The sequence below is a fragment of the Notothenia coriiceps genome, unplaced genomic scaffold, assembly GCF_000735185.1.
Source record: "Notothenia coriiceps isolate Sejong01 unplaced genomic scaffold, NC01 NC01_scaffold00014724, whole genome shotgun sequence".
Lineage (NCBI taxonomy): Eukaryota > Metazoa > Chordata > Actinopteri > Perciformes > Nototheniidae > Notothenia > Notothenia coriiceps.
This window is the reverse complement of record NW_011347425.1, coordinates 4,591-25,049: the sequence shown is the minus strand read 5'-3', so window position 1 is coordinate 25,049 and position 20,459 is coordinate 4,591. Positions and strand designations below refer to the sequence as shown.

The 20,459-nt window shown below is 39.5% G+C and overlaps 1 protein-coding gene across 1 annotated transcript in view; it reads left to right on the top strand.

Annotated features, from left to right (window-relative positions):
• Positions 1-19,904, top strand: part of tfr1a (transferrin receptor 1a) — a 25,007-nt gene extending 5,103 nt beyond the window's left edge. The window contains exons 2-18 of the mRNA XM_010774827.1: positions 4,248-4,292; positions 5,525-5,762; positions 7,296-7,479; positions 7,603-7,825; positions 8,441-8,563; positions 8,685-8,780; positions 9,388-9,527; positions 9,621-9,772; positions 9,890-10,009; positions 11,130-11,215; positions 11,306-11,369; positions 11,472-11,539; positions 12,268-12,335; positions 12,476-12,569; positions 13,440-13,661; positions 16,212-16,370; positions 16,919-19,904. Coding sequence (XP_010773129.1) covers positions 4,260-4,292; positions 5,525-5,762; positions 7,296-7,479; positions 7,603-7,825; positions 8,441-8,563; positions 8,685-8,780; positions 9,388-9,527; positions 9,621-9,772; positions 9,890-10,009; positions 11,130-11,215; positions 11,306-11,369; positions 11,472-11,539; positions 12,268-12,335; positions 12,476-12,569; positions 13,440-13,661; positions 16,212-16,370; positions 16,919-17,161 — 2,313 coding nt within the window. The 5' untranslated portion in view covers positions 4,248-4,259 and the 3' untranslated portion in view covers positions 17,162-19,904. The remainder of the gene's footprint in view (positions 1-4,247; positions 4,293-5,524; positions 5,763-7,295; positions 7,480-7,602; positions 7,826-8,440; positions 8,564-8,684; positions 8,781-9,387; positions 9,528-9,620; positions 9,773-9,889; positions 10,010-11,129; positions 11,216-11,305; positions 11,370-11,471; positions 11,540-12,267; positions 12,336-12,475; positions 12,570-13,439; positions 13,662-16,211; positions 16,371-16,918) is intronic.
• Positions 19,905-20,459: the final 555 nt, after the last annotated feature.

Below are 20,459 nucleotides of genomic sequence, written 5' to 3'. Positions count from 1 at the left end.
TGGAGCGTCAATCCTTGTTTAATGGTGTTTATTGTTACTGTCATGAGAATAACAACCGTAGAGTTAGTATCAACCTGAAGATGAGTTTCATCTCGATGATACTCAATAAAATGACACATGAAAAAGTCAATAAGAGACAGTTTGAGGACAACCGTCTTTTAGTAAAATGTAGAGAGTATTTATGCCGTGTTTTGCTACGTCAAACTGTTCTCCTACTAATGTGTGTGTGTGTGTCGTGCGTGTGTGCGTCTGTGTGCGATCGAATCGACGCATCGATTTCATTTATGTTATGTCGCAACATAAGAGGAGGGGGACAGCCGGGATTTTCGAAGTCTCGCCTGTGGGACCGGGTAATCCGCAGGGAGTTGACACTTGTGTGTGTGTGTCGCAATCGCCCCTGTAAGAGGAGGGGGCAGCCGGGGATTTTCGAAGTCTCCCGCCTATCAGACCCGAGGCATCGTATGGGTGATCGAATCATGGCGGATCGATTTCCATTTGTTGTATCTACCCTCATGAATCGTATACTTATTGTCAGAGTGGCTACATCTCCTATATAAAACAAACTGAATGAACTGTGAGCCTGGTTTACCTCAATTCTACGGAAACCCTAATTTCAATCCGGTGTATTATACACGTTACCCAAACTTTCATATGCACGATCGGACGACATTATGTAACATACAGTCCGTGTGTAAATCGTCTGAATTGTTCACCGGTTCATATAAAGAATTGTAGATTCATACACACTCCGATAAGGGTTCTATCTAAGTACCCCGTTGTTCTGCTTGGGCGCCCACTCCACATTAGTTACTGCAAAATTATAGTATGTAAAATGGCGGTCGTTTGAGACACATGCCTGTAAGTCTCGCGTCATCACTTTCTCTGAGTTGACTTGCTTAATTCATGTTTCTGCTTAGCAGCGACTTGCAGCGTTTACTGGTCTTCAGCAAGCGCTTTGGCGCCCCACTTCTGCTTAGTGCACTTGTTAGAAATTCCTTGTACTTAGTTTTCTTAACACAGGGCTTCCTGAAGTTTTGACGGGTAGTGATGAGCTTGAATGAGCCTGAACGTTTGTTATGAACCAGGGTGGAGACCTTTATTTGTAGCAAAAAGATCTTGTCCCTAATGTTTAGGGGATTTTCACCAAGTTTGTTCACCGTTGTGAACACTGCTTCTACAGACGCGCACCGCATTAGTACCGTTCCCCCCAGCTTTCAGCATTGAACTCTCGAGCGCGAGTCACGCCTCTATAAGGAATTGTACCTACATACTCAACCCCACACCACCACACTTCACTACTCCGGCCACTTCTGTACAACGCTCTCCAACAAATTCATTATTCGTCCAAAACCTGGGTTAGACCGGAAGTGGTATAAGTCGGAAGTGTCGTTGGTATCAACTGTCATCCCGGCCCTCCGTCCGCCGCGTAGATGGAACATCCAGTATTTTGGAGGGGCCCTAACGGGACCCTCCTCTTGAAAGAAAGGGATAAGATAAAAATAACTGTAGGAAACAGTTCTGAACTGTTTCCGCCAGTTCTTTAAGTTCGTAGTTCGCAAACTGCTTCTCTTTAGCTTTTGGCGGAAGGCGGCGATTCAAACAAACGAATCGTTTTGCGGGAGGAATCAGTTCATCTCGTTCACTTCAAAGATTCGTTCAAAAACAACGAATCGTTCGCGAACGACCCATCACTAGTCCCGAGTCATTGGTGTTCAAGTCCAAGTCGAGTCGCAAGTGTTTTGTGATTTTGTCCAGTCGAGTCCAAAGTAATCAAATTGGTGACTCGAGTCCAAGTCGTGTGACTGAGTCCACACCTCTGGTATTTTATGAACATTTATCCATGCTGGAAGTAGATTTAGATGGGTTAGGAGTAGGGTTGGGAACCGAAACTCGGTTCCAGATGAGAACCGATAAGAAAATGCCGGGTACCGGGTACCCATACAAAATACACAATTTCGGTTCTACCTAACGGTTCCTAAATGCGGTAGACCCTGTATTCCAGCGGTTCCGTCTGCACGGCGGCGCCGCGGTGACCCGGTGGAATACAGGGCGGACCTGGAGAATCACAGAACGGCCGGTTCACCGAGTGCAATCAGTTAGGAGTTAGATAGAGATTATATAGCTAATATATGCATCCAATGAAGCCTTCCAGGAAGTCTGTTGATGATCAGAGGCTGTTGTTGGGGCTGCATAAAGTTTTTTTATTTTATTTTTTTAGGCAGACCATGCAGGCCAGCCCGATGGTCACCAAGGTTCATGTTTTAATAGCATTTTTACAAAAAAGCCCAGGCGGCCTAACATGTGAAACAATGGCTTAGACCTCAGAGAGTTAAACTTGGGCCTGCGACCATAGTTTTACAGTATTTTTTGTTTTGACAATCCACAGCGGAGGTTTGTGTCGTACTACATGCGGTGTATTTTGCATTTCTCTCAGTAGCCAACGATCTGTGAGTCTGTTGGCTCGGACATAAACTCGTAATAAATGTAGTCTACATTTCATAAAAGGTGTAAAACCTGTGCGCATTTTAAATCGCATTTGAACTAAATGTTTATATAATCTGTATTTGTATTGTTGATTCATTGTGTGAACGAGGCGATATAGAGAAGGTTAAGCTGTCATTATTAGGCTGTTATGTACTGTTGGAGTGGTGAGCAGGCCTATTGTTTTTGGATATTTGTGGAGTTATTTGGGGGAACCCCTGGTCTAATCCACAGCTATTTTTGTGTTTCTTACATTACAAACCCATGCCACCTTTTTTAAAGCTTAATCAATAGTTGCATTGTATTTGGTGACCTTTGGAATTGGCTTATATAGTGATTCCGGCTCTGTAGTCGGTTGTATTCAGAAAATTCTCACAATTGTTACTAAAGAAAAACCCTTGGCCTGCTTTGGCAAAACAGCAGTAGAATGTCACGAAATGACTTTGCTGCGTCAAATATCAGCGAATCAATTTTCGCTGAGAGGACAGAAATTCTATACGGTCACATAGTTTCTCTTACATTAAATGTGCATTTTGGTTTGATGTGATGATTCTACTGATGGTTGTATGATTATATGTAGGGTTACATATAATTTTATATTATAGGTTATTTCCTAACTGTGCAAAAATGTGAGTGAAGTCGTTTTTTATCAAACAAAGGAGTTACAGGATTTCTGGCCCTCTGTAGCTGAAGCTCCTCTCATAACCAGCCTTTCCCCTGAGGACCGACACACGCATAGTTCTTATTTCACTGATATGGCTATACTATATGAAGGAAAATATGTACAGAAGACTTGCATTTCAGGTCTTGTTTCTTCCGAACAATTGAAACCCTGCTTTGTTTAGCTCCTCTTTGGAATTGAAGCTAGTTATTTTGTTATTGTATTTTCCTGGCAAAGGAGTTCACATGGAGGCATGGTGCCTGTGCTGACCCGTGCTGGACACTGGTCTTTTGTGTAGGAACAGTGCTGCCTTTCAAGTTAGCAGAAAAGGAAACCCTGTGGATGTTTGGACAAGAGGTGGGACGTGTTCTTTGAGGTGGGACTTGTTCTTTGGACACCTCATTATTCCCAGAAGTGAAACGGTAACACTGTACACACTGTAGTGAAATTAAACCTGAACAATTGAGTTATATTATACAACACATCTATTATTTCAGTAAACACACTCATCCCTTGAAAACCTGAAAATGGTTCTCCTGAAAAGCTTATTTTATTAAAAGCCATCAAGTCTATAGGGGATTCATGTTTAATGGGACATATGCTAATTTTCATATTTGTATTTTGTGCTTCACAAAGTGAGTTGTTTTTTTCTTATCCTGCCTGTGCTGCACCCCCTTTGTTCACCCTCTGTCTGAAACCTGCTCTGATTGGTTAGCTAGCAGGCTCTGTTGTGATTGTCAACTGCTTAGAGATTTCCCGCCCTTTAGCCTATTACGTACAATGTGTTGGAGCGCTAGCCAACAGAAGCGCAAGTGTTACATAGTGATGTCACTAGGTTACAGAAGTAAACAAAGGAGTCCAATGAGACATTTCAGGCAGGGGGAGTGTGTGAGAGAGAAACTGACCATTTGCAGACCATTTACATGCACACAAACATATATAACTCGCTACAGGGAAGGGGAAAACCCCAAAGAGCATAATAGGGACCCTTTAAGATTGAGTTTCATCTTTTCTTAAAGCCTCAACCACAAAGAAAAATGACAAATAACCTATCTTTAGGCCTGACGCTTCACTAATTATATCCTTGTTTGTTTTCCTCTTTTAGATTGACGCAACCATGGACCAGGCAAGGTCAACAATATCTAAAATTGTGAGTATTACAACATAATAATTCATGCTTAATTTCCTTGTTACCATGTGAAATGAGTGTCATTATAAATGCTGTATTGTATAATGGGAATGAAAGGGTATCCTGAAGAGTGTAGTTATTGTTGCATATTATTTAAATGAAGCTCGAGTAAAACTGTACCACTTACGAGTAAGGCATAATATACAAAGGCATTCAAAGTTGTAATGTATAGTTTTTGCTATTAAATATAGAAACAACCAACCTTTATAAGTAAAGTATGTGCATCAAGAAAACTGGGAAACGAGTAAACAACAACATGATCTATCATAGAAAGATAAAGGAAACTGAAAATGAACACAAATTACATTTTTTTTGATACGTCAGACTTTTGGACAGAAGACAAGACAGAAAGATAGATTGAGGGAGTGTTCTCCATTGTCCTCGGGCAGTCTCTCTCAAGGCAGCTCTTCGTACTGTACTTCTCATTATCAGTCATCTACCATCGTTCTATTGTAGCTCTCCAGAGACAAAGGCTTGAAGGTAATTCTGTAATATGCTTGTTTGACATTCTATATCTGTGCATATTATTGATAAAAAAATAATAAATGATTCTTATAGTCACATTAGGAGATTGTGTTCTTTCTAGAGTGTCTTCCTGAATGCCTAACCATGATTTTTAAGAAACCAAAGTCAGTTTGCCAAATGTAAAATGTTCAGATCACATCAGCGCACAGTGAATGCTATGCTAAGTTTGCTACTTTGAACACATGACAGAGAAAGGAGAAGGAAACGTAGAAAGAGTGAGTGATAATGAAAGTTAAACAAAACTGATGCATAATGTGGGTGTTTTGCTACTTATTTGACTTAAAAATACAAATAAACTTAAATTGGTGCAGTTTATAGGCCAGAAGTTCCGGGGACTTTTTTTCCAGAAGCTAAGTAGTCGAATGATTCATTGGAGAGGTCTTTCTGACGAATGCAAGCTTAAAGAACAAATCAACTCATTTTGGAAAAAGAGATTTCTCACAACCTGGCAAGATAAAAGTTGGTCTGTTACTTATTATCTAGGCATTATAAAGCATTTACATTTTTTATTGACTCACATTTAGAAAGTAATACCAAATACTGATGTCGGAGCATTTAAAGAGGAAGATTTTGTTCCTGCTAATGTCCTGCTTCCTTTTCTTAATAAAAAAGATTAAACCCGAACCAAACAATAAACTCTATTTTCTCCTATCTTTCTCTTATCACAGTTTAATGGGGAGCCTCACTCCTACACACGTTTCAACCTAACCCGGAACATGGAAGGGGATAACAGCCAGGTGGAGATGAAGCTGTCGTCAGACATGGATGAGGAGACAGGGGGCAATGGCGCGGGAGAACACCTGAATCACAACTCCAACCGCAAACCCTACGTGGCTCAAAAGCTCGGGCGCACACCAAAGAACCTTTGCTTCATGGCCGTCGCCACCCTCCTCATCTTTATCATCGGTAAGAGGCCGCTGATTGAAGATTCTGCACCTTATAAGAAGTTTGGATGACTCTAAAACACCTTCGGAGTTCCTCTAGAACAGTGCTTCTCAAAGTGTGGTCTGCGGACCACTGGTGGTCCGTGAGCGACCCCTAGTGGTCCGTGAGTATATTGGTAAAATTTCACATTTGAAATATATATATTAGGGCTGTCAAACGATTAACATTTTTAATCAGATTAATCACAGCTTAGAAATGAATTAATCATGATTAATCACCATTCGAACTATGTCCAAAATATGCCATTTCTTTATGTATATTGTTGTGGGAATGGAAAGATAAATGAAAGAAGGCGGATATATCCATTTAACGTATGTTTATTATAACATTGTTCTGTGTGTCAAAATGAAAGACAGCCCACACACCTATCAATCATCAAACCGTGGGGTCTTAATTCATTACACGTAATGTTGTATCGATGTATATAGAGATGTGCTACAGCAAAAGTATTCTCCGTCGGGACTTCCTGCAACAACACCACGCCGTTATCTTGATTCTGATTGGTTAGTAGACATTATCAAAGATGTTCTATTGAGAAGACGATCACTACGTGACAAAAGTTTTCAAAACTGTTTCTAGTCTTCGGTATTTCCAGACAAGTGGCTACTGAAATCAATCTTACTAACTGTGTGCAATTTAACCGGTGCGAGTTGGCAGACTTTATTTTGCTTACTTTAACATCATTTTTTATGGTGGGGCTAAGCCATTTCTTGGTATGGCTGTAGCCTACCCCAGCGTTGCCACTGGTGGGATGTATGGTGCGGGCTATTCTGCACATGCATTAAATGCGTTAAATATTGTAACGCAATGAATTAAAAAAATTAATTACCTCCGTTAACGCGATAATTTTGACAGCATTGAAATAAATACATTGAAGTTTTCTGCACTCTCGCAGGGATATCTCTGCAATGGAGCGAGCTTAAGTTTCTTAACAAGGAATGGCACTTGTTTGTACCATTTCCAGGCGATTTGTAATCTGTTCTATAAAAATGATGTGTCTTTGGATGTTTGTGGAGTTAGGTGGTCCGCGAGTGTTTTTTTATTGGTTAAGTGGTCCTTGGTATGAAAACGTTTGAGAAACACTGCTCTAGAATCTATCATGGAGCCACTAATTTCTTTTATTTCAATCTTTTTCTTTCTATAGTGTTATAAGGAAACAGGGAAATCACACATCAGTTATAGGCCGTTGTCTCAGATAGGTAAACTGATGTTTCTAGGACCCGCTCTAAGCCAATAGGCATGACAACTGGTGTCACCTACAGGCATTTATATCAAGTCAACCTTTTGCATAAAATACTTGATTAATTGACTTCATTAGACGGGTGAAGTTTCTCCTGCAGTAAGAACTATACATTACAGTACTTTTAAGAAATTCTGACTGTGCAGTTTTGGACGTACATACAATGCTACTGGTCAGTCCTTATTTCCGTCACTGCTTTCAGTTCCTCTCGGTGCACCTGGCTGTTCCTCATTTAAAGCTGCTGCTATTTACAGGCTACTTGATTGGCTACTTGGTTCATCGGAAGAAGGACTTGGCTCCCACCTGTGCTGACTTCACGGTCCGTTTTGACAACGGTGCTGCCATCGAGACGGGTGCTGCCCCCCTCATGAACTGGGACAAGGTCAAAAAGCTGCTTGCTGAACAAGTCTCTGCAGCCAAATTCGATTCTGTCTTTAGGTAAATATAAACCCCAAAGTTGCCTTTTTAAGAGTCTGGATTAAGAGTATCTCTTTAAAAGTGAGCCTTTTCCTGTTTTCTTGTCTGTCTTTTCCCCTCGTGTTTTATTCCCTCCTGTCCTAGGGAGTTTTCCAGTGACAACCACCGGGCCGGTTCTCTGAGTGATGAGGTCCTGGGAGAGAAGGTGGTCAAGAGGTTCAGAGAGTACGGGATGAAAACCTGGACCGACGAGCACTTTGTTAAGGTTCAGGACGCCCCAGCGTCTGGCTCCAACAGCTTTAGTTACAAGGGGAAGCAGGAGAGTCCAACGGGATTCCTGTCCTACAGTGCCAACGGAACAATAACGGTAAACTATAGGAGAACATCTGTAGTGAATCCATTTCTACGACACCCGTGTCTATATTGCATTATAAACATAGTTATAATGTGTTATAATCTGTTAATTCCACTTTTATAGTTTTATATTAAGCACTCATAAATCTGTATATGTATAACGAGTTGGGATTCATTATATAATGACTTCTATCATAATACTTTATAATCGCTTTTCACTCACTGACACTTGTGTTGTTGCGTGGATCATATGTATTTCAATTCCCATAGTTGTAATACATTTCAAACTTTACATTTCGGGGTGAAAATAATCATAAAATCTGCAAAATAATGAGTGCTAGTAATTTAAATGGCACAATAGATTATAATGTATTACAATTATAGGAGATAATAAAACAATATGACCCTGTCAAAGACGGTAAGGGAGTGACCAGCTTTTTGAGTGATGTGTTATGATTTTAAAGCATTATGAATAAGAGCTTATAATGTATATAACTTATGTGCTAAGCATTATAGAATGCATTTCATGAATTTATTCTGCATGAGTCATGGAAGGTATTACAGATGTATATTTTTTTTTTTTAACTCAGAACTTTACATTAAATGCATTTATTAATCTTTGTTCAAGGGTGCCCTCTTGGATGTGTTTTACGGGGAGGAGAAGGACTTGAGGTTGCTGAAAAGCCGTAACGTCAACATGACAGGCAGGGTCATGCTGGTCAGAACCGGTCGGATCAGCTTTGCGGAGAAGGTGGGTGGTTTGAGTAAGAAATTCAGGATGACTTAATATTACTTTGCGTGTGGATTTTTTTACAAATTATTTTGTTGTGGACTTATCCTTTCCAAATCCTCTTTTTGTCTTCTTCTTTCAGGTAGCCAATGCTGCCAAAATGGGTGCTTCTGCTGTGCTGATCTACCCAGATCCCTCTAAATTCTCTATTGGTGGATCCACTCAGCTCTATGGACATGTGAGTGTGGACAGTTCAGAAACATTTTGTTGGAAGATGAGACCCATTTGTACCATATAGCAATTTTTTGATGAGGCGTTCCCTTTTGGATTGTATCTTGTGATTGACTAGACTTTTAACAATTTTTCTTGGTCAATATTTTGTCCTGGAAATAATTGGATAAATGATATTGTGATTGTAGGCCAGTTTTATGCACGAATAATTAATGATAATAATTTATGCAAGAAAAAAGAAGAATTTGAATTATCGGAAATATTCAGACGATGGTAATGTATGATTTAAATATAACACAAAAAACCCAACCAAAATAATAAACAAAATGGTGAACAAAACATTATTTATATTCAGCATGACAACTCAATTAAGTAGAGCCTGCAATTGTATGTCTAGCCCAAAAGATTAAGTCTTAAAACTAATACTTCATCATAAGTCAGATTTTTGGAGTTTAGAAGTTAATGTGTAAATTACCTTTTTGTCATATAGTTTTCTTAGTTTCAAATGTTGAAGCTTTAGGCTTGGGTTCAGGCTGCTGTGAAGACGAGAACACATTATAAACCATATCTTTGAGCAATCTTATCAATCAAACTCCTGTCTTTTCATCCCACAGGTCCACCTTGGTTCAGGGGATCCCTACACCCCCGGCTTCCCTTCCTTCAACCACACCCAGTTCCCACCAGTCATCTCCTCAGGCCTGCCAAAAATCCTGGCCCAGACCATCACCCTAGACATGGCCATGAAGATTCTGCAGTATGCCTCAATACTCTGTGGCCCCCCTGAAACAATGCACTACAGTTGACTCTGTAGCAGCTCACGTTAATATACATTTTCTTCACCCTGCAGGCAGCTGGGGGGGGCCAATGCACCGGAAGAATGGAAAAGCCCGAACAAACTTGGGGATGACAGCGATGCTATTACCTTGGGGGTCGACAACGTGCTCAGTGAGAAAAAGATAGTAAATGTCTTCGGGGTCATCAAAGGCTTTGTGGATGCAGGTACAACAAGACTTTTATCTAACAACAACAACAACAACAACAACAACGGGTACTGTGATTTCAGAATTCCGTGTATTGAATAACAGTGATGATCGCGGCTCTGTCTTTTTCTCATAGATCGATATGTGGTCATTGGTGCACAGAGGGACGCATGGGGTCCAGGTTTTGCCGCGTCAACTGTCGGTACCAGCGTCCTTGTCGAGCTGGCACGCTCCATCTCAGATATGGTGGAGAATGGTAAGACTCAGCTGATTCAGCGATACCTGGTTATTCATTTTAGTTCATGTCAATGTCCGGTAAATATCAATCCCTCCGGGCACAATCTCCACTTTTGGCTACTTTTAAAGACGTTACAGTTGTATGTGCCACAGATTTTTTTTTAGTAAAGGGTTGTGTAAGTCACATGGAAAACAAGACGGGGAACTTTCATTTCATGATTGTGTGAGATTGTTTACACAGCTTTTGGACCCAGTTGTGTTAAAAGGGGAAGACTACAGTGGGCTCTGTTAGGGATGAAGTTGTTTAGTAATCACCAGCGGATACCTGCGAGGGCCGACTAGTGCAAACGCGCTACAACGGCCCAAATCACTGTTAGGAGAAACGCGCTGCAGCTTCAGAAAGGATTCAGTTATAAAAAAACAAACAAAACATGCACATCGTTTAGTAACAGTGCTACACAAACAAAACGCTGAGAAACTCAAACGGCTGTGTCCCCTGGTTTCAGTTTTATTTTGCGCTCCTTTCTTTGTTTTTGATTTGCAGCCTTTTTTGTTTGCAGCGTTTCGTCTATGCATCACTTTTATTAAACTCTGCGGCAACGCGTTCCGCCTATCTTAGTGTTTTGGGCCATTATAATGCGTTTGCACCTGTCGGCCACCATACGTTCTTGTTGAGGGGGACTCTTGCCATTAAAAAATATATATAGAAGACTGGTCTATTTTTACTGTGGCTGTCCCTGGCGCATATACACTATCTGCGCATTGCTGTTACGCCAGTTTCATGTTACTCTGAGAACTGGGGTTATGTAAGTAACCTATAGTTTCATTGATAACTCAGTCATTTATATGTACATACCTTTGATGAGGTCATACTGTCCTTATAAAGCTAGCACATCAATTCCTTTTTTTTTTAGCTTATTAAAAACGGATGATTTTGGACCTGTAATTCCTCCCGTATGTCCAAGACATTAAAATCTTAAGCTGATGTTTATTTTTTTATGTGAAATAATGCCATATTTTCACTTTTCTAATAATGATTGGATAGATCTACACTTCACGTCAGATCCTTTCTGCCTGAAATCATTGACTAGGTTCTCGCTTATCGTTCTGTTAATGTGTATTTGTTATCTCTCTGGCAGGTGGATTCAAGCCGAGGAGAAGCATTGTGTTTGCCAGCTGGAGCGCTGGAGAATATGGGAGTGTTGGCGCCACCGAGTGGCTGGAGGTGAGAATTGCACAATGTACTTTCTTGATCAGCAGCTTTTATGCACAAGTAAACCTGATTGTTCTTCCTTCATTTTGTTTGTATATCCAGGGTTATCTTTCCTCTCTGAGCATGAAAGCCTTCTCTTACATCAACCTGGACGGAGTTGTAACAGGTATTGACTTCAGTTATGTCGGCTTTTAAATAATTAACAGCTTCCAGTTACCTGCAATATATGATTTTCCGAATGCCTGAATTTTTTTATTGTCTTTTTCAGGTCAGAAATATTTCAAAGTGGCAGCCAGTCCCTTGCTGCACGGCCTGGTCGAGAGCACTCTGAAGGAGGTAAATCCACACCCTGTAAAGCGTTACATACAAGCCAGCACGATTGTCAGTAGTTGAATTATTTATAGGCTGACCTCACCTAAAGATTTTTACAGTCGACCATTAGTCGTCAATTGAGGCGATAAGTTGACTAGTTGTAGCACGTTTATGTTATGATTATTAGTATTATTTATCATTTTTTCAGTTCCAGGGCTAAGAAAGCACGTTATTAGTAAAGTACGTTATTCTACATATAAAATATAATATATAACTATAATAATCAGCCTTTGAAACATAATTTCAATTTTACATGTGAAAAGCGAATGTGGAGCACGCGTGTCAGAGTGCCCCGAATTTGGTAACAAAAAGATAAAAAAAGACTAAATTAAAACTAAACATTGTAATTTATGACGTTAATAAATACAACCAACCAACCAACAAATAAATAATACACGTCAAACTGAAAAACTCAAAAATATGTGCGTCGGCAAAAGTGTCTACACCCTGCATTACATCCTGATCATGAAACAAAAACATTTAAATACATTTTTTCTGAGTTCAAGATTGTTCTATATTAAAAGTCTCTTATATTTAGAGAAGGCTTGGCTGCTGCTGTTTTCCTCTGATTATGAGAATATCAGAACACACGTTGTCGGGGATAATTAAGCTCCGTGTTTTGTAGTCCTAATGCTTTCCATATTTGTGTGAATGTTAAGGCTTAACCTGCATAAACATTATCTCCTCCTCAGGTGAACTACCCGAACAAAGCTGTGTCTCTCTTTTCTGAATTTGCAAAGGACAACATGGAATCAAATGTGTAAGTCTGACCGGTCTCTGCAGTGTTTATCCATCACCTCCTCGTCCACACTAGAATCACGTGTTCACGTCCCAATCATCTTTATTTTACAAATCCTCACCCAGCACAGCTCAAGCTAACGCATCTTTTTTATTTCCCAGGTTGGAGCCTCTGAAGTTGGATAACGCTGCATATCCTTTCCTCGCCTTTTCTGGCATCCCGTCAGTATCTTTCAGATTCACCTCTGAGAACTCTGTAAGTCATCCCCTTGTAACATACGTTTTTTAATTGATCTTGTTTTGCCAATTTCGCCGTAGCCCAGAACATCCTGATTTATTTTAAAGGCCATGTCATAACATGTCCTGTTTATGTAGGAAAACCTTTCCTTAGAGTAAGACGAAGTTGGAACAGCTTTTTAGTATTTCACATTTCTGTGTTAATACTTATTTTAACCAATCCGAATTTCGCATCATTTGAATGAAAATGGTTATACATTTGTGAGAGGTTGCTGTTTATCTTGCCAGGCAACTGTCAATCGATTGCGATCAACCTCAGTTACAGAGTATAAGAATTGTATTTATTTAGAGTTGCATAGTATTTATATTACATTGTGCACCTTCATCATCAGTTTTATCAATACAGTGATCCATCTTTATAAATGTTTTCAATCATAATTACACAACCAAAGAAAATACAAAAAACAGTAAACAGTGTAGTAAAGTATTAGAATTTCAAACTAAAAAAACTGCTTTTACAAACTTTAATTAAATGTTTTCTTTTTTAGTGTTCAATATTTATGACTACTAAAGAGTACTTTTATATTTAACCCTTAGCAAAAAGTTCTTAACTATTATTCTTTAGCTGGAAATCTCTTTAATCAATAACCCTAACCCTAACCCTAATAAATGCATATTTTAAAAGTGTAAATAAAAACTTGAAGAATCAACAAAACAATAATCCAGTTTCTTAATCCTCAATGTCACCATGATGTTTGCTGTTATGCAAAAAAAAAAAAATTTCTGCAGCCACACGGACATTTAAAACCTTCTCTACTTTCACATCGGGCCATTGCATCAAAGATTGTGTCATCTCCATTTCTGAACACGTCTTGTGTTCCCCTCTCAGGACTACCTGTACTTCGGCACCACGCTGGACACCCGGGAGAAACTGGACGGGGCCACCAGCAACAAGGTGTCTCAGCTGGCTGAAGCCGCCACGCGGGTCGCAGGTCACATGGTGCTGAGGCTGGTCCATGATCATCTGCTGCGCATGGACGTGGAGAAGTACAACAAAATCATACGCAATCGCGTGGCTCAGATCAACAACAAGGTTCATTCTGTGCTGAGGGTAAGTTGTTTGTTTGCGTCCCAACAATTTACTCTGCTCTTCTTTCTCTTTTACTGTCAATTGATTGTCCATCTCTGTAAAGTATCCAAATAAAGGAGCAGTGTGTAGAGGCAAGGCGGAATAAGTACTTAGATTCTGTACTTAATTAAAAGTAGAACTGTGGGGGAGAGAAACTCCTTCTGGAGGTAACTTTAGGATTTTAGCCTTTGCAGACCATTTACATGCACCAAAACCTATATATAGACCCTCCAGAAAAACGCGATTCTGCGATCGCAGAATTTACCGCATAATCAGCAAAATGGCGCAGATTTTTAAAAGGCCGCATATTTATCAAAAGGCCGCATAATCCCCACATTTCTCCACACAAAGTCGAGAAGAAAAAAAAGTTAACTCGTCTTGACGTGAAGTAGTGATGATGACGCGACGTCATCAGCTCGCGCATCACAGAAGGTAAACAACACCGTAGAGCAGGGCTATTCAACTAAACATTCAGTTGGGACAGATTTTATAACTACAAAATTCAGCTGGGCCAGACATTCAGCGGCCTGTAAAAAGCGGGTAGTGACACATTTTAAACCAACACATATTACTGCGATGAAAAACATGCAATTTTTATTCATTGTTCATCTAACAAAGGTAGGTCAAAAAGTGCATAAAAACACAACAAATTAGCATTAATTTAACAGAATCTGAAAAAAAAGTGCACAGTTGTAGCATTACATTTGTTTGCTTTAGAAGTCAAATATTCAGGTTATGTTTTTTGAACCAGGCACATCCCAAAGTGCATTTACTGAATACAATAATAGCAGTCTTAATAAATGTCCTCACATACAAAAAAAACAGCTAAAGAGCTCCAATGCAACACAAAGACGTTGTACTGTAGAAATTTTTTTTTTCACTTTTCAAGTAATAACAAAAAAATCATATGTTTTGGTCACATTTGACCCAGACACATTACAAAGTGCATTTAAATGAATACAGAAAGAACTGTCAAACCCTTCAGTGCACAAACCCATAACAAGGGATACGGGTAACTATATGAATGAATACTACACTACACGTCTACTATAGTAAACTAGGTGCTTACTATCACCTCATTTGTGATTTGTCATCGCTGACTTTCTCAATGGGAGAAGGGACATTTTTTGTTTTGAACAAGAGCAGTGATTTTTGGCTCATAGGATGTCAATGCAATCCTAAGACATTGGTGAAGAGTGCTGTCAGTCAGGGAGCAGCGAGTGCTACTTTTGATTGAGTTTGTGTGTGAAAAGCTTGATTCACATGTGTATGTTGATCCAAACATACTGAGCACACAGATCGCTACTTTCTGAACGTTAGGGAACTGCTGTTTTTTGACATCACTCCAAAACTTCGCTGGCCCGTTAGTGCGCTGCATGTCAATAAGTTCCAGTGTATATTTCCCCTTGTCGATGCAGGGGACCACTTCCTTTGTTCTGGTTGATACGTCGCCCTCTATTGCAACAGTGAAGGGGTCTCTGGCAAAGCCCATCATCACCTCTGTGGGCAGAGCAAGTCCATCCAATCGACGGGTCAAAGTTCTCTTTCAACCTCGCATGAAATCTGTCATCACATCCGTGATTTGTGCCGGAGATGTGATGTGTTTGGGGAGCGTCGGAAAGGACCACCGTTACTAGCACCACTAGATGCACTTTCAAAAAACTTGCTACGTTGTGGTTTGGTGGTTTCTATGAAACGCGGAGTGTTGCGTTCAAGGTCTGTACTAGTGTAGGAATTTGGCTACGGGAGGCTGGGCCACTCGGGAGTTGGTTCTGGGCCGCATCTGGCCCGCGGGCCGCCAGTTGAATAGGCCTGCCGTAGAGTGAACGTGTGGAACTCACACGAGAGAGAAAACACCAAGATGAAAAAATCTGATCCATCTCATTTACCGACGAACATTTTTGCTAAAGACCGGGCAAAGCAGTACCCCGATGTCTTTCACGAAAGTGGGGGGAAACTATTCTGCAGCCCGTGCAACTGTGTGTTGGAGCATAAGAGAAAGTCGACGGTGACGACCCTCTTTGATTCATTCAAACATTCGAAAATGCTTTCTGCTGCTGCGGACAAGAAAGCCAAACAACTCACATTCACCGAGGCATCAACCTCCAAAACCCTTTCGAGGGCTACAAGAAAAGAAGTGAGTAGCCTACAAGATTGAAGCTGGTCAGATAACGAACGAGTAAATGAAAACAGAATGAGGCGTGCGTGCGTGCATGCCTGCGTGCGTGCGTGCGTGCGTGTGTGTGTGTGAAATAGCCCAATGTTTAATTGAATAGGAAAGGGGTTTAACGTTAGTGGCAGGTTGTGTGTGTGAGAGAGAATAAATAAGACAGCCCAATATTTAAAAAAAATCTATTTTTCGCAACTTTCCGCATATTTCGCAATTTCACCGCATAAAAACCCTGCATGTTTAATCGCATAATCAAGGATTTTTGCCCGCGTTTTTCTGGAGGGTCTATATATAGCACACTACAGGAAAGCATTAAAAGGTCTCATAAAGTAACATACCTGTGTGTTCTCTCTGTGTTCCAGATGCAGCCCCAGCTTCTGTCCAAGGTGCTGACCATGCAGTGGCTGATGTCGGCCTACGGCTCCTACAGCCGGGCCTCCAGCAAGCTGGCAGCAGACATCCAGAACAGCAACGTGGAGGACATTGAGATGTGCCGCACCCTTAATGACCGCATCATGACGGTAAGAACCAGGCTAGATGAGTATCTAAAAAGTTAGTTCTGGACATCAGGGGGGACTCCTATAGTAGAATTGAGCAAAAGGGATCTTCGCAACAGGGGACCTTTTTAAAGAAAAAGCGGTTAAAAAGTTTCTGGTGACAACCCTTTTAGTAAAAGTGAGTTCCGGAAAATGATTATGAGGTGTTGTTTATTTTGCCAGGGCACTATCAATTTATTGTGATCGCACCATTTTAATTATTTTAATTTTAAACCAAAAAACGAAGCTTGCCTTTACAAACTTTCATTTTGTTTTTGCCTTAATTAAACCAAGTTTTTTTTTTAAGGGGCATAAAAAGGGAACTATTTATCATATTGCGTAAACTGCTTTTCAGCAGTAAAACAACGTAATAAAACACTTTTGAAGACTCATCCAATATATATATATTTTTTTTTTTCTGAAAAAAACCTGACTGGATAATTCTTTGATGTTTACTTTTCAATACTCAATCAAATTGAAAACATAGGAAATGATGTCCTTTCCATCATTCTATTTCTGCCTTGTTTCTGTAGGTGGAGAGGAACTTCCTGTCCCCCTACGTGTCCCCCAGAGAGAGTCCATTCCGCCACATCCTGCTGGGCTCAGGCCCCCACACTCTGCAGGGTCTGTACGGCCACCTGGAGGCCCTCAGGATGGACCACCCCGAAGCCGACTTCAACCTGTTCCGAAGCCAGTTTGCCCTAGCCACCTGGACCATCCAGGGCTGTGCCAACTCACTCGCAGGGGACGTGTGGTCTCTTGATAACGAAATCTAAAAAAAAGTAACCCCCCCCACTTCCTCCCTTGTTCATCATTTGGTCGTCTTATTCACAAACGGCAGTGTAAAACAGCTTTAACATTCATTTAAGCTTAGATTTAAATTGGAGCTGTTCAGTAATTCATTCTACTTTGAGACATGAGCTCATGTTCCCCCTTTCTGAAATTATTTTTAAAAAAAGCCTTACTTTTATTTAAAGAATACACAAAAAAAAAAGTAAAGTAATCCTTGGCAAAAAGGATGTTTTTTCGTTTAAATGAAATGAAGTATTCTAAATACTCTGGTGCTAGCAACAATTAGCTTCAAATGGTCCTATAGGTGACACTTAAAATGTAGTCACAGTAAGTCTGTGTAAAGCAGCTCGGAGAGGAAGAAAACACAAAATTCCTGTATGATAAGATAAAGAGCATAATGATTACAAATCCAAACTGCTGGTAATATTACTGCTGCTGAAGCCCCGTGTAAAAACCTGGTACGTTTTTTACCGGAAGTTAAAATATCATTCTGCGCAGAAACTTGTGACTCTATTCGTAGTCAGAAATGTGTGAGTTGCCTAAATAGAAGAGATGATGAAATAACAATCAAACAGCAGTTCTGTTGCACTAAATTAGGGCTGGGCAATAAACCAATTTAATATAAATTCCTTGAATATCGAAAATGACGTCATTTCCTGCTTTTGAAGGCACAGTACAATACATTGATGTTATTTTCTAAATGTGCCATTACTGTTCTAGGAGTTCTATTTTTTTCTTATTAGAAGTTGTTGAATTTACATTACTGATGCCAATTATCCAAATTCTCATTGTTTTTTTATATGCACTATGGTCAACCCTACAATATCCTCATGATATTGCGTTTAAAGAATATCGCCCAGCCCTACACGGAAGCTGTTTGAAAGTTTGGCGGCATCGTTACAAAAAAAGTCCACGCAACAATCAATAATAAAAAATGAAGAATAGGCCTTTGAAAAACCAAGGGGAGGGTCTGAAGGCACTGAAACAAACCGTACGTCTATTTATTGTGTTATTTATTTATCAGTGGCAGGGTTCACTATAAATAGTATTTTTTATTAACTTTTTATAAAAAATGAAAAATAATGTGTATAATTATCGGGAGCAGCGCCTTCCATAATTATGACAGTTATACTGTTGAAATATCAAGAGCAGCATCTGCTTAAAAAGAAGTGTACATGTCGACCTGGACTGAAGTACGAACAATCGTAACGCACAACTCTGGATTGTGTTTTCCTTTAAACTGACACTGGATTGGTCTCTTCAGGTCCCTCGGTACATGTACACTTCTCGTCCTGACAATATTATCGGGAGCAGTGTCTTCCATAATGTGAATAAAAGAAGAAGGTAGTTTTTTCCTACCAGTATGTGTCCGTATCGGAGGCAGTGCCCTCCATATTTCACTGTAGGAGTGGATGTTTTTATTATCGGGAACAGTGTTTCCCATAATCCGTGTAAATATACAGAACATTGCTGCATCATGTCCGCATCTTCAGATCCCATTTCACGATGCTTATGTTGTTTCCCGCTTATGAAACTTACTTATGAAACTTATGACTTATGATTACTTATGAAACTTACGGAAGAGGATAAGGGTCTTTGTTTTTAGTTCTGAGAGAAAGTCAGAATTCTGAGAGAAAAAAAGTCTGTGGTAAGAGAATTCTGAGACTTTTTTCTCAGAATTCAGAAATTATTAGTATTTCAGATTTTCATCTAAGAATTCAGATATTTTTTCCTCAGAATTCTGAATTTAATCTCAGAATAAAAAAATAAATAAAAGAAGACACTTTGGTCAGATCTGTCCCGAATCCTCTGCAGTAGGCTCTTTATAAAAACATTTGTAACATAAAAAAGCTAAGCTTAGATTGTTATGGGTTTATTTATGTATCATTTTAATCTGATGTTGCCTTTTCTTTCGGTTTCATGCTATGTAAGCCTTTTCTTTTTGTAACGAACATTTTTGCGGCCAGTGGTTACAGAGCGGTGGTCAACTCTTACAAAACATGTTTGTTTTTGATGATTCAGCCGTGTGAAAGTTACATTCTACCTTCTTTGTGTGAATTCATTGTTTAAAATTTCCTTGTGCCTTTTTTGTGTGCCATGACTGCATAGTAGAGCTGCATTTCTACATACAGTACTTAAAGAGTTTGCAGAGTATGCTTGTTTGGCTTGTTTAGTTTTTACATTTCTGCGTTTAGTTTGTTTCTGTTGTATGCTAGAATCAAAAGTTACTGGGTTAAAGACCTGTTAACACTTTCTTTTTTTTAGATGATGTCACGGGACGAATGTTAATTGTAAAAAATCAATGTAAATGGGATTTAAAAATTACACACTGAATGTTACAGTAGTTAACTTCCTTGAGCTAATCTGCTAAATGTTGTCACTTGAATTCTTATTTTTGTATGAAACACACCATGCCTCGGCAAAATAACTTGTTTTAGATCAAAACAACTTGTTTTAGATCAAAACAACTTGTTTTAGATCACCAGCCTTTTTAAAATGGTCCAATAACCATTCAGAGTTTGAGTGATTCAACTGATCTGTCGTGGAAGTTACATTGCTAATATTGCCATCTTGCTGAGGATACAGACATAGAAATTAGGTCGCAATACCAGTCTTTGTTGGACTTTCAAAATTCTGAATTTGTGGATAGTGTTTTTTTTTTCTTCGACTGTATACAAATTTGCTTAGCTTCACATTTTCGTTGCTTCAATAAACAATCACATCACAGCTGTTGACTCGTATTGTTATGATTGTTAGGTGTAACGTCATCTAGTTTTTAAACCTGCTTTTTAAAGTAACATCCGGACACAATGTTCACCTCATTTGAATGATAATGCATTGCAAACATTCTCATAAAGACGTCTCTTGGCATGAGCTGCAAATCATTTCTTCTGATATACCTTCCATGAATAATTCCCCAATAACTTTGTATTGGATAGAGACAGTCAATGCAGAAGAACATTACTAAATCCAATTACATTCATAATATTTGAGGGATCTTTATACTTACATTTTGAGAAAACTTTTGAATACATTGTGTTTGTAAAAAAAAGAAGTTAATGCAATGTGTAAAAATGAATCTCTTAACTAAACTCTGATGGTCGATTTCATGGAATATTCATGAATACTGTAAAAGCCCGCTAATTTGTAAATGGGTAATAAAACACATCAAACACAAGTTAATGTTGAAAACGGCAATGCGTCTTTAAACACCTTTTTCATCAATGACAACAAAAGTTGTGACAACGTTTGACCAGATGATGGAGACAAAGTAATTGAATT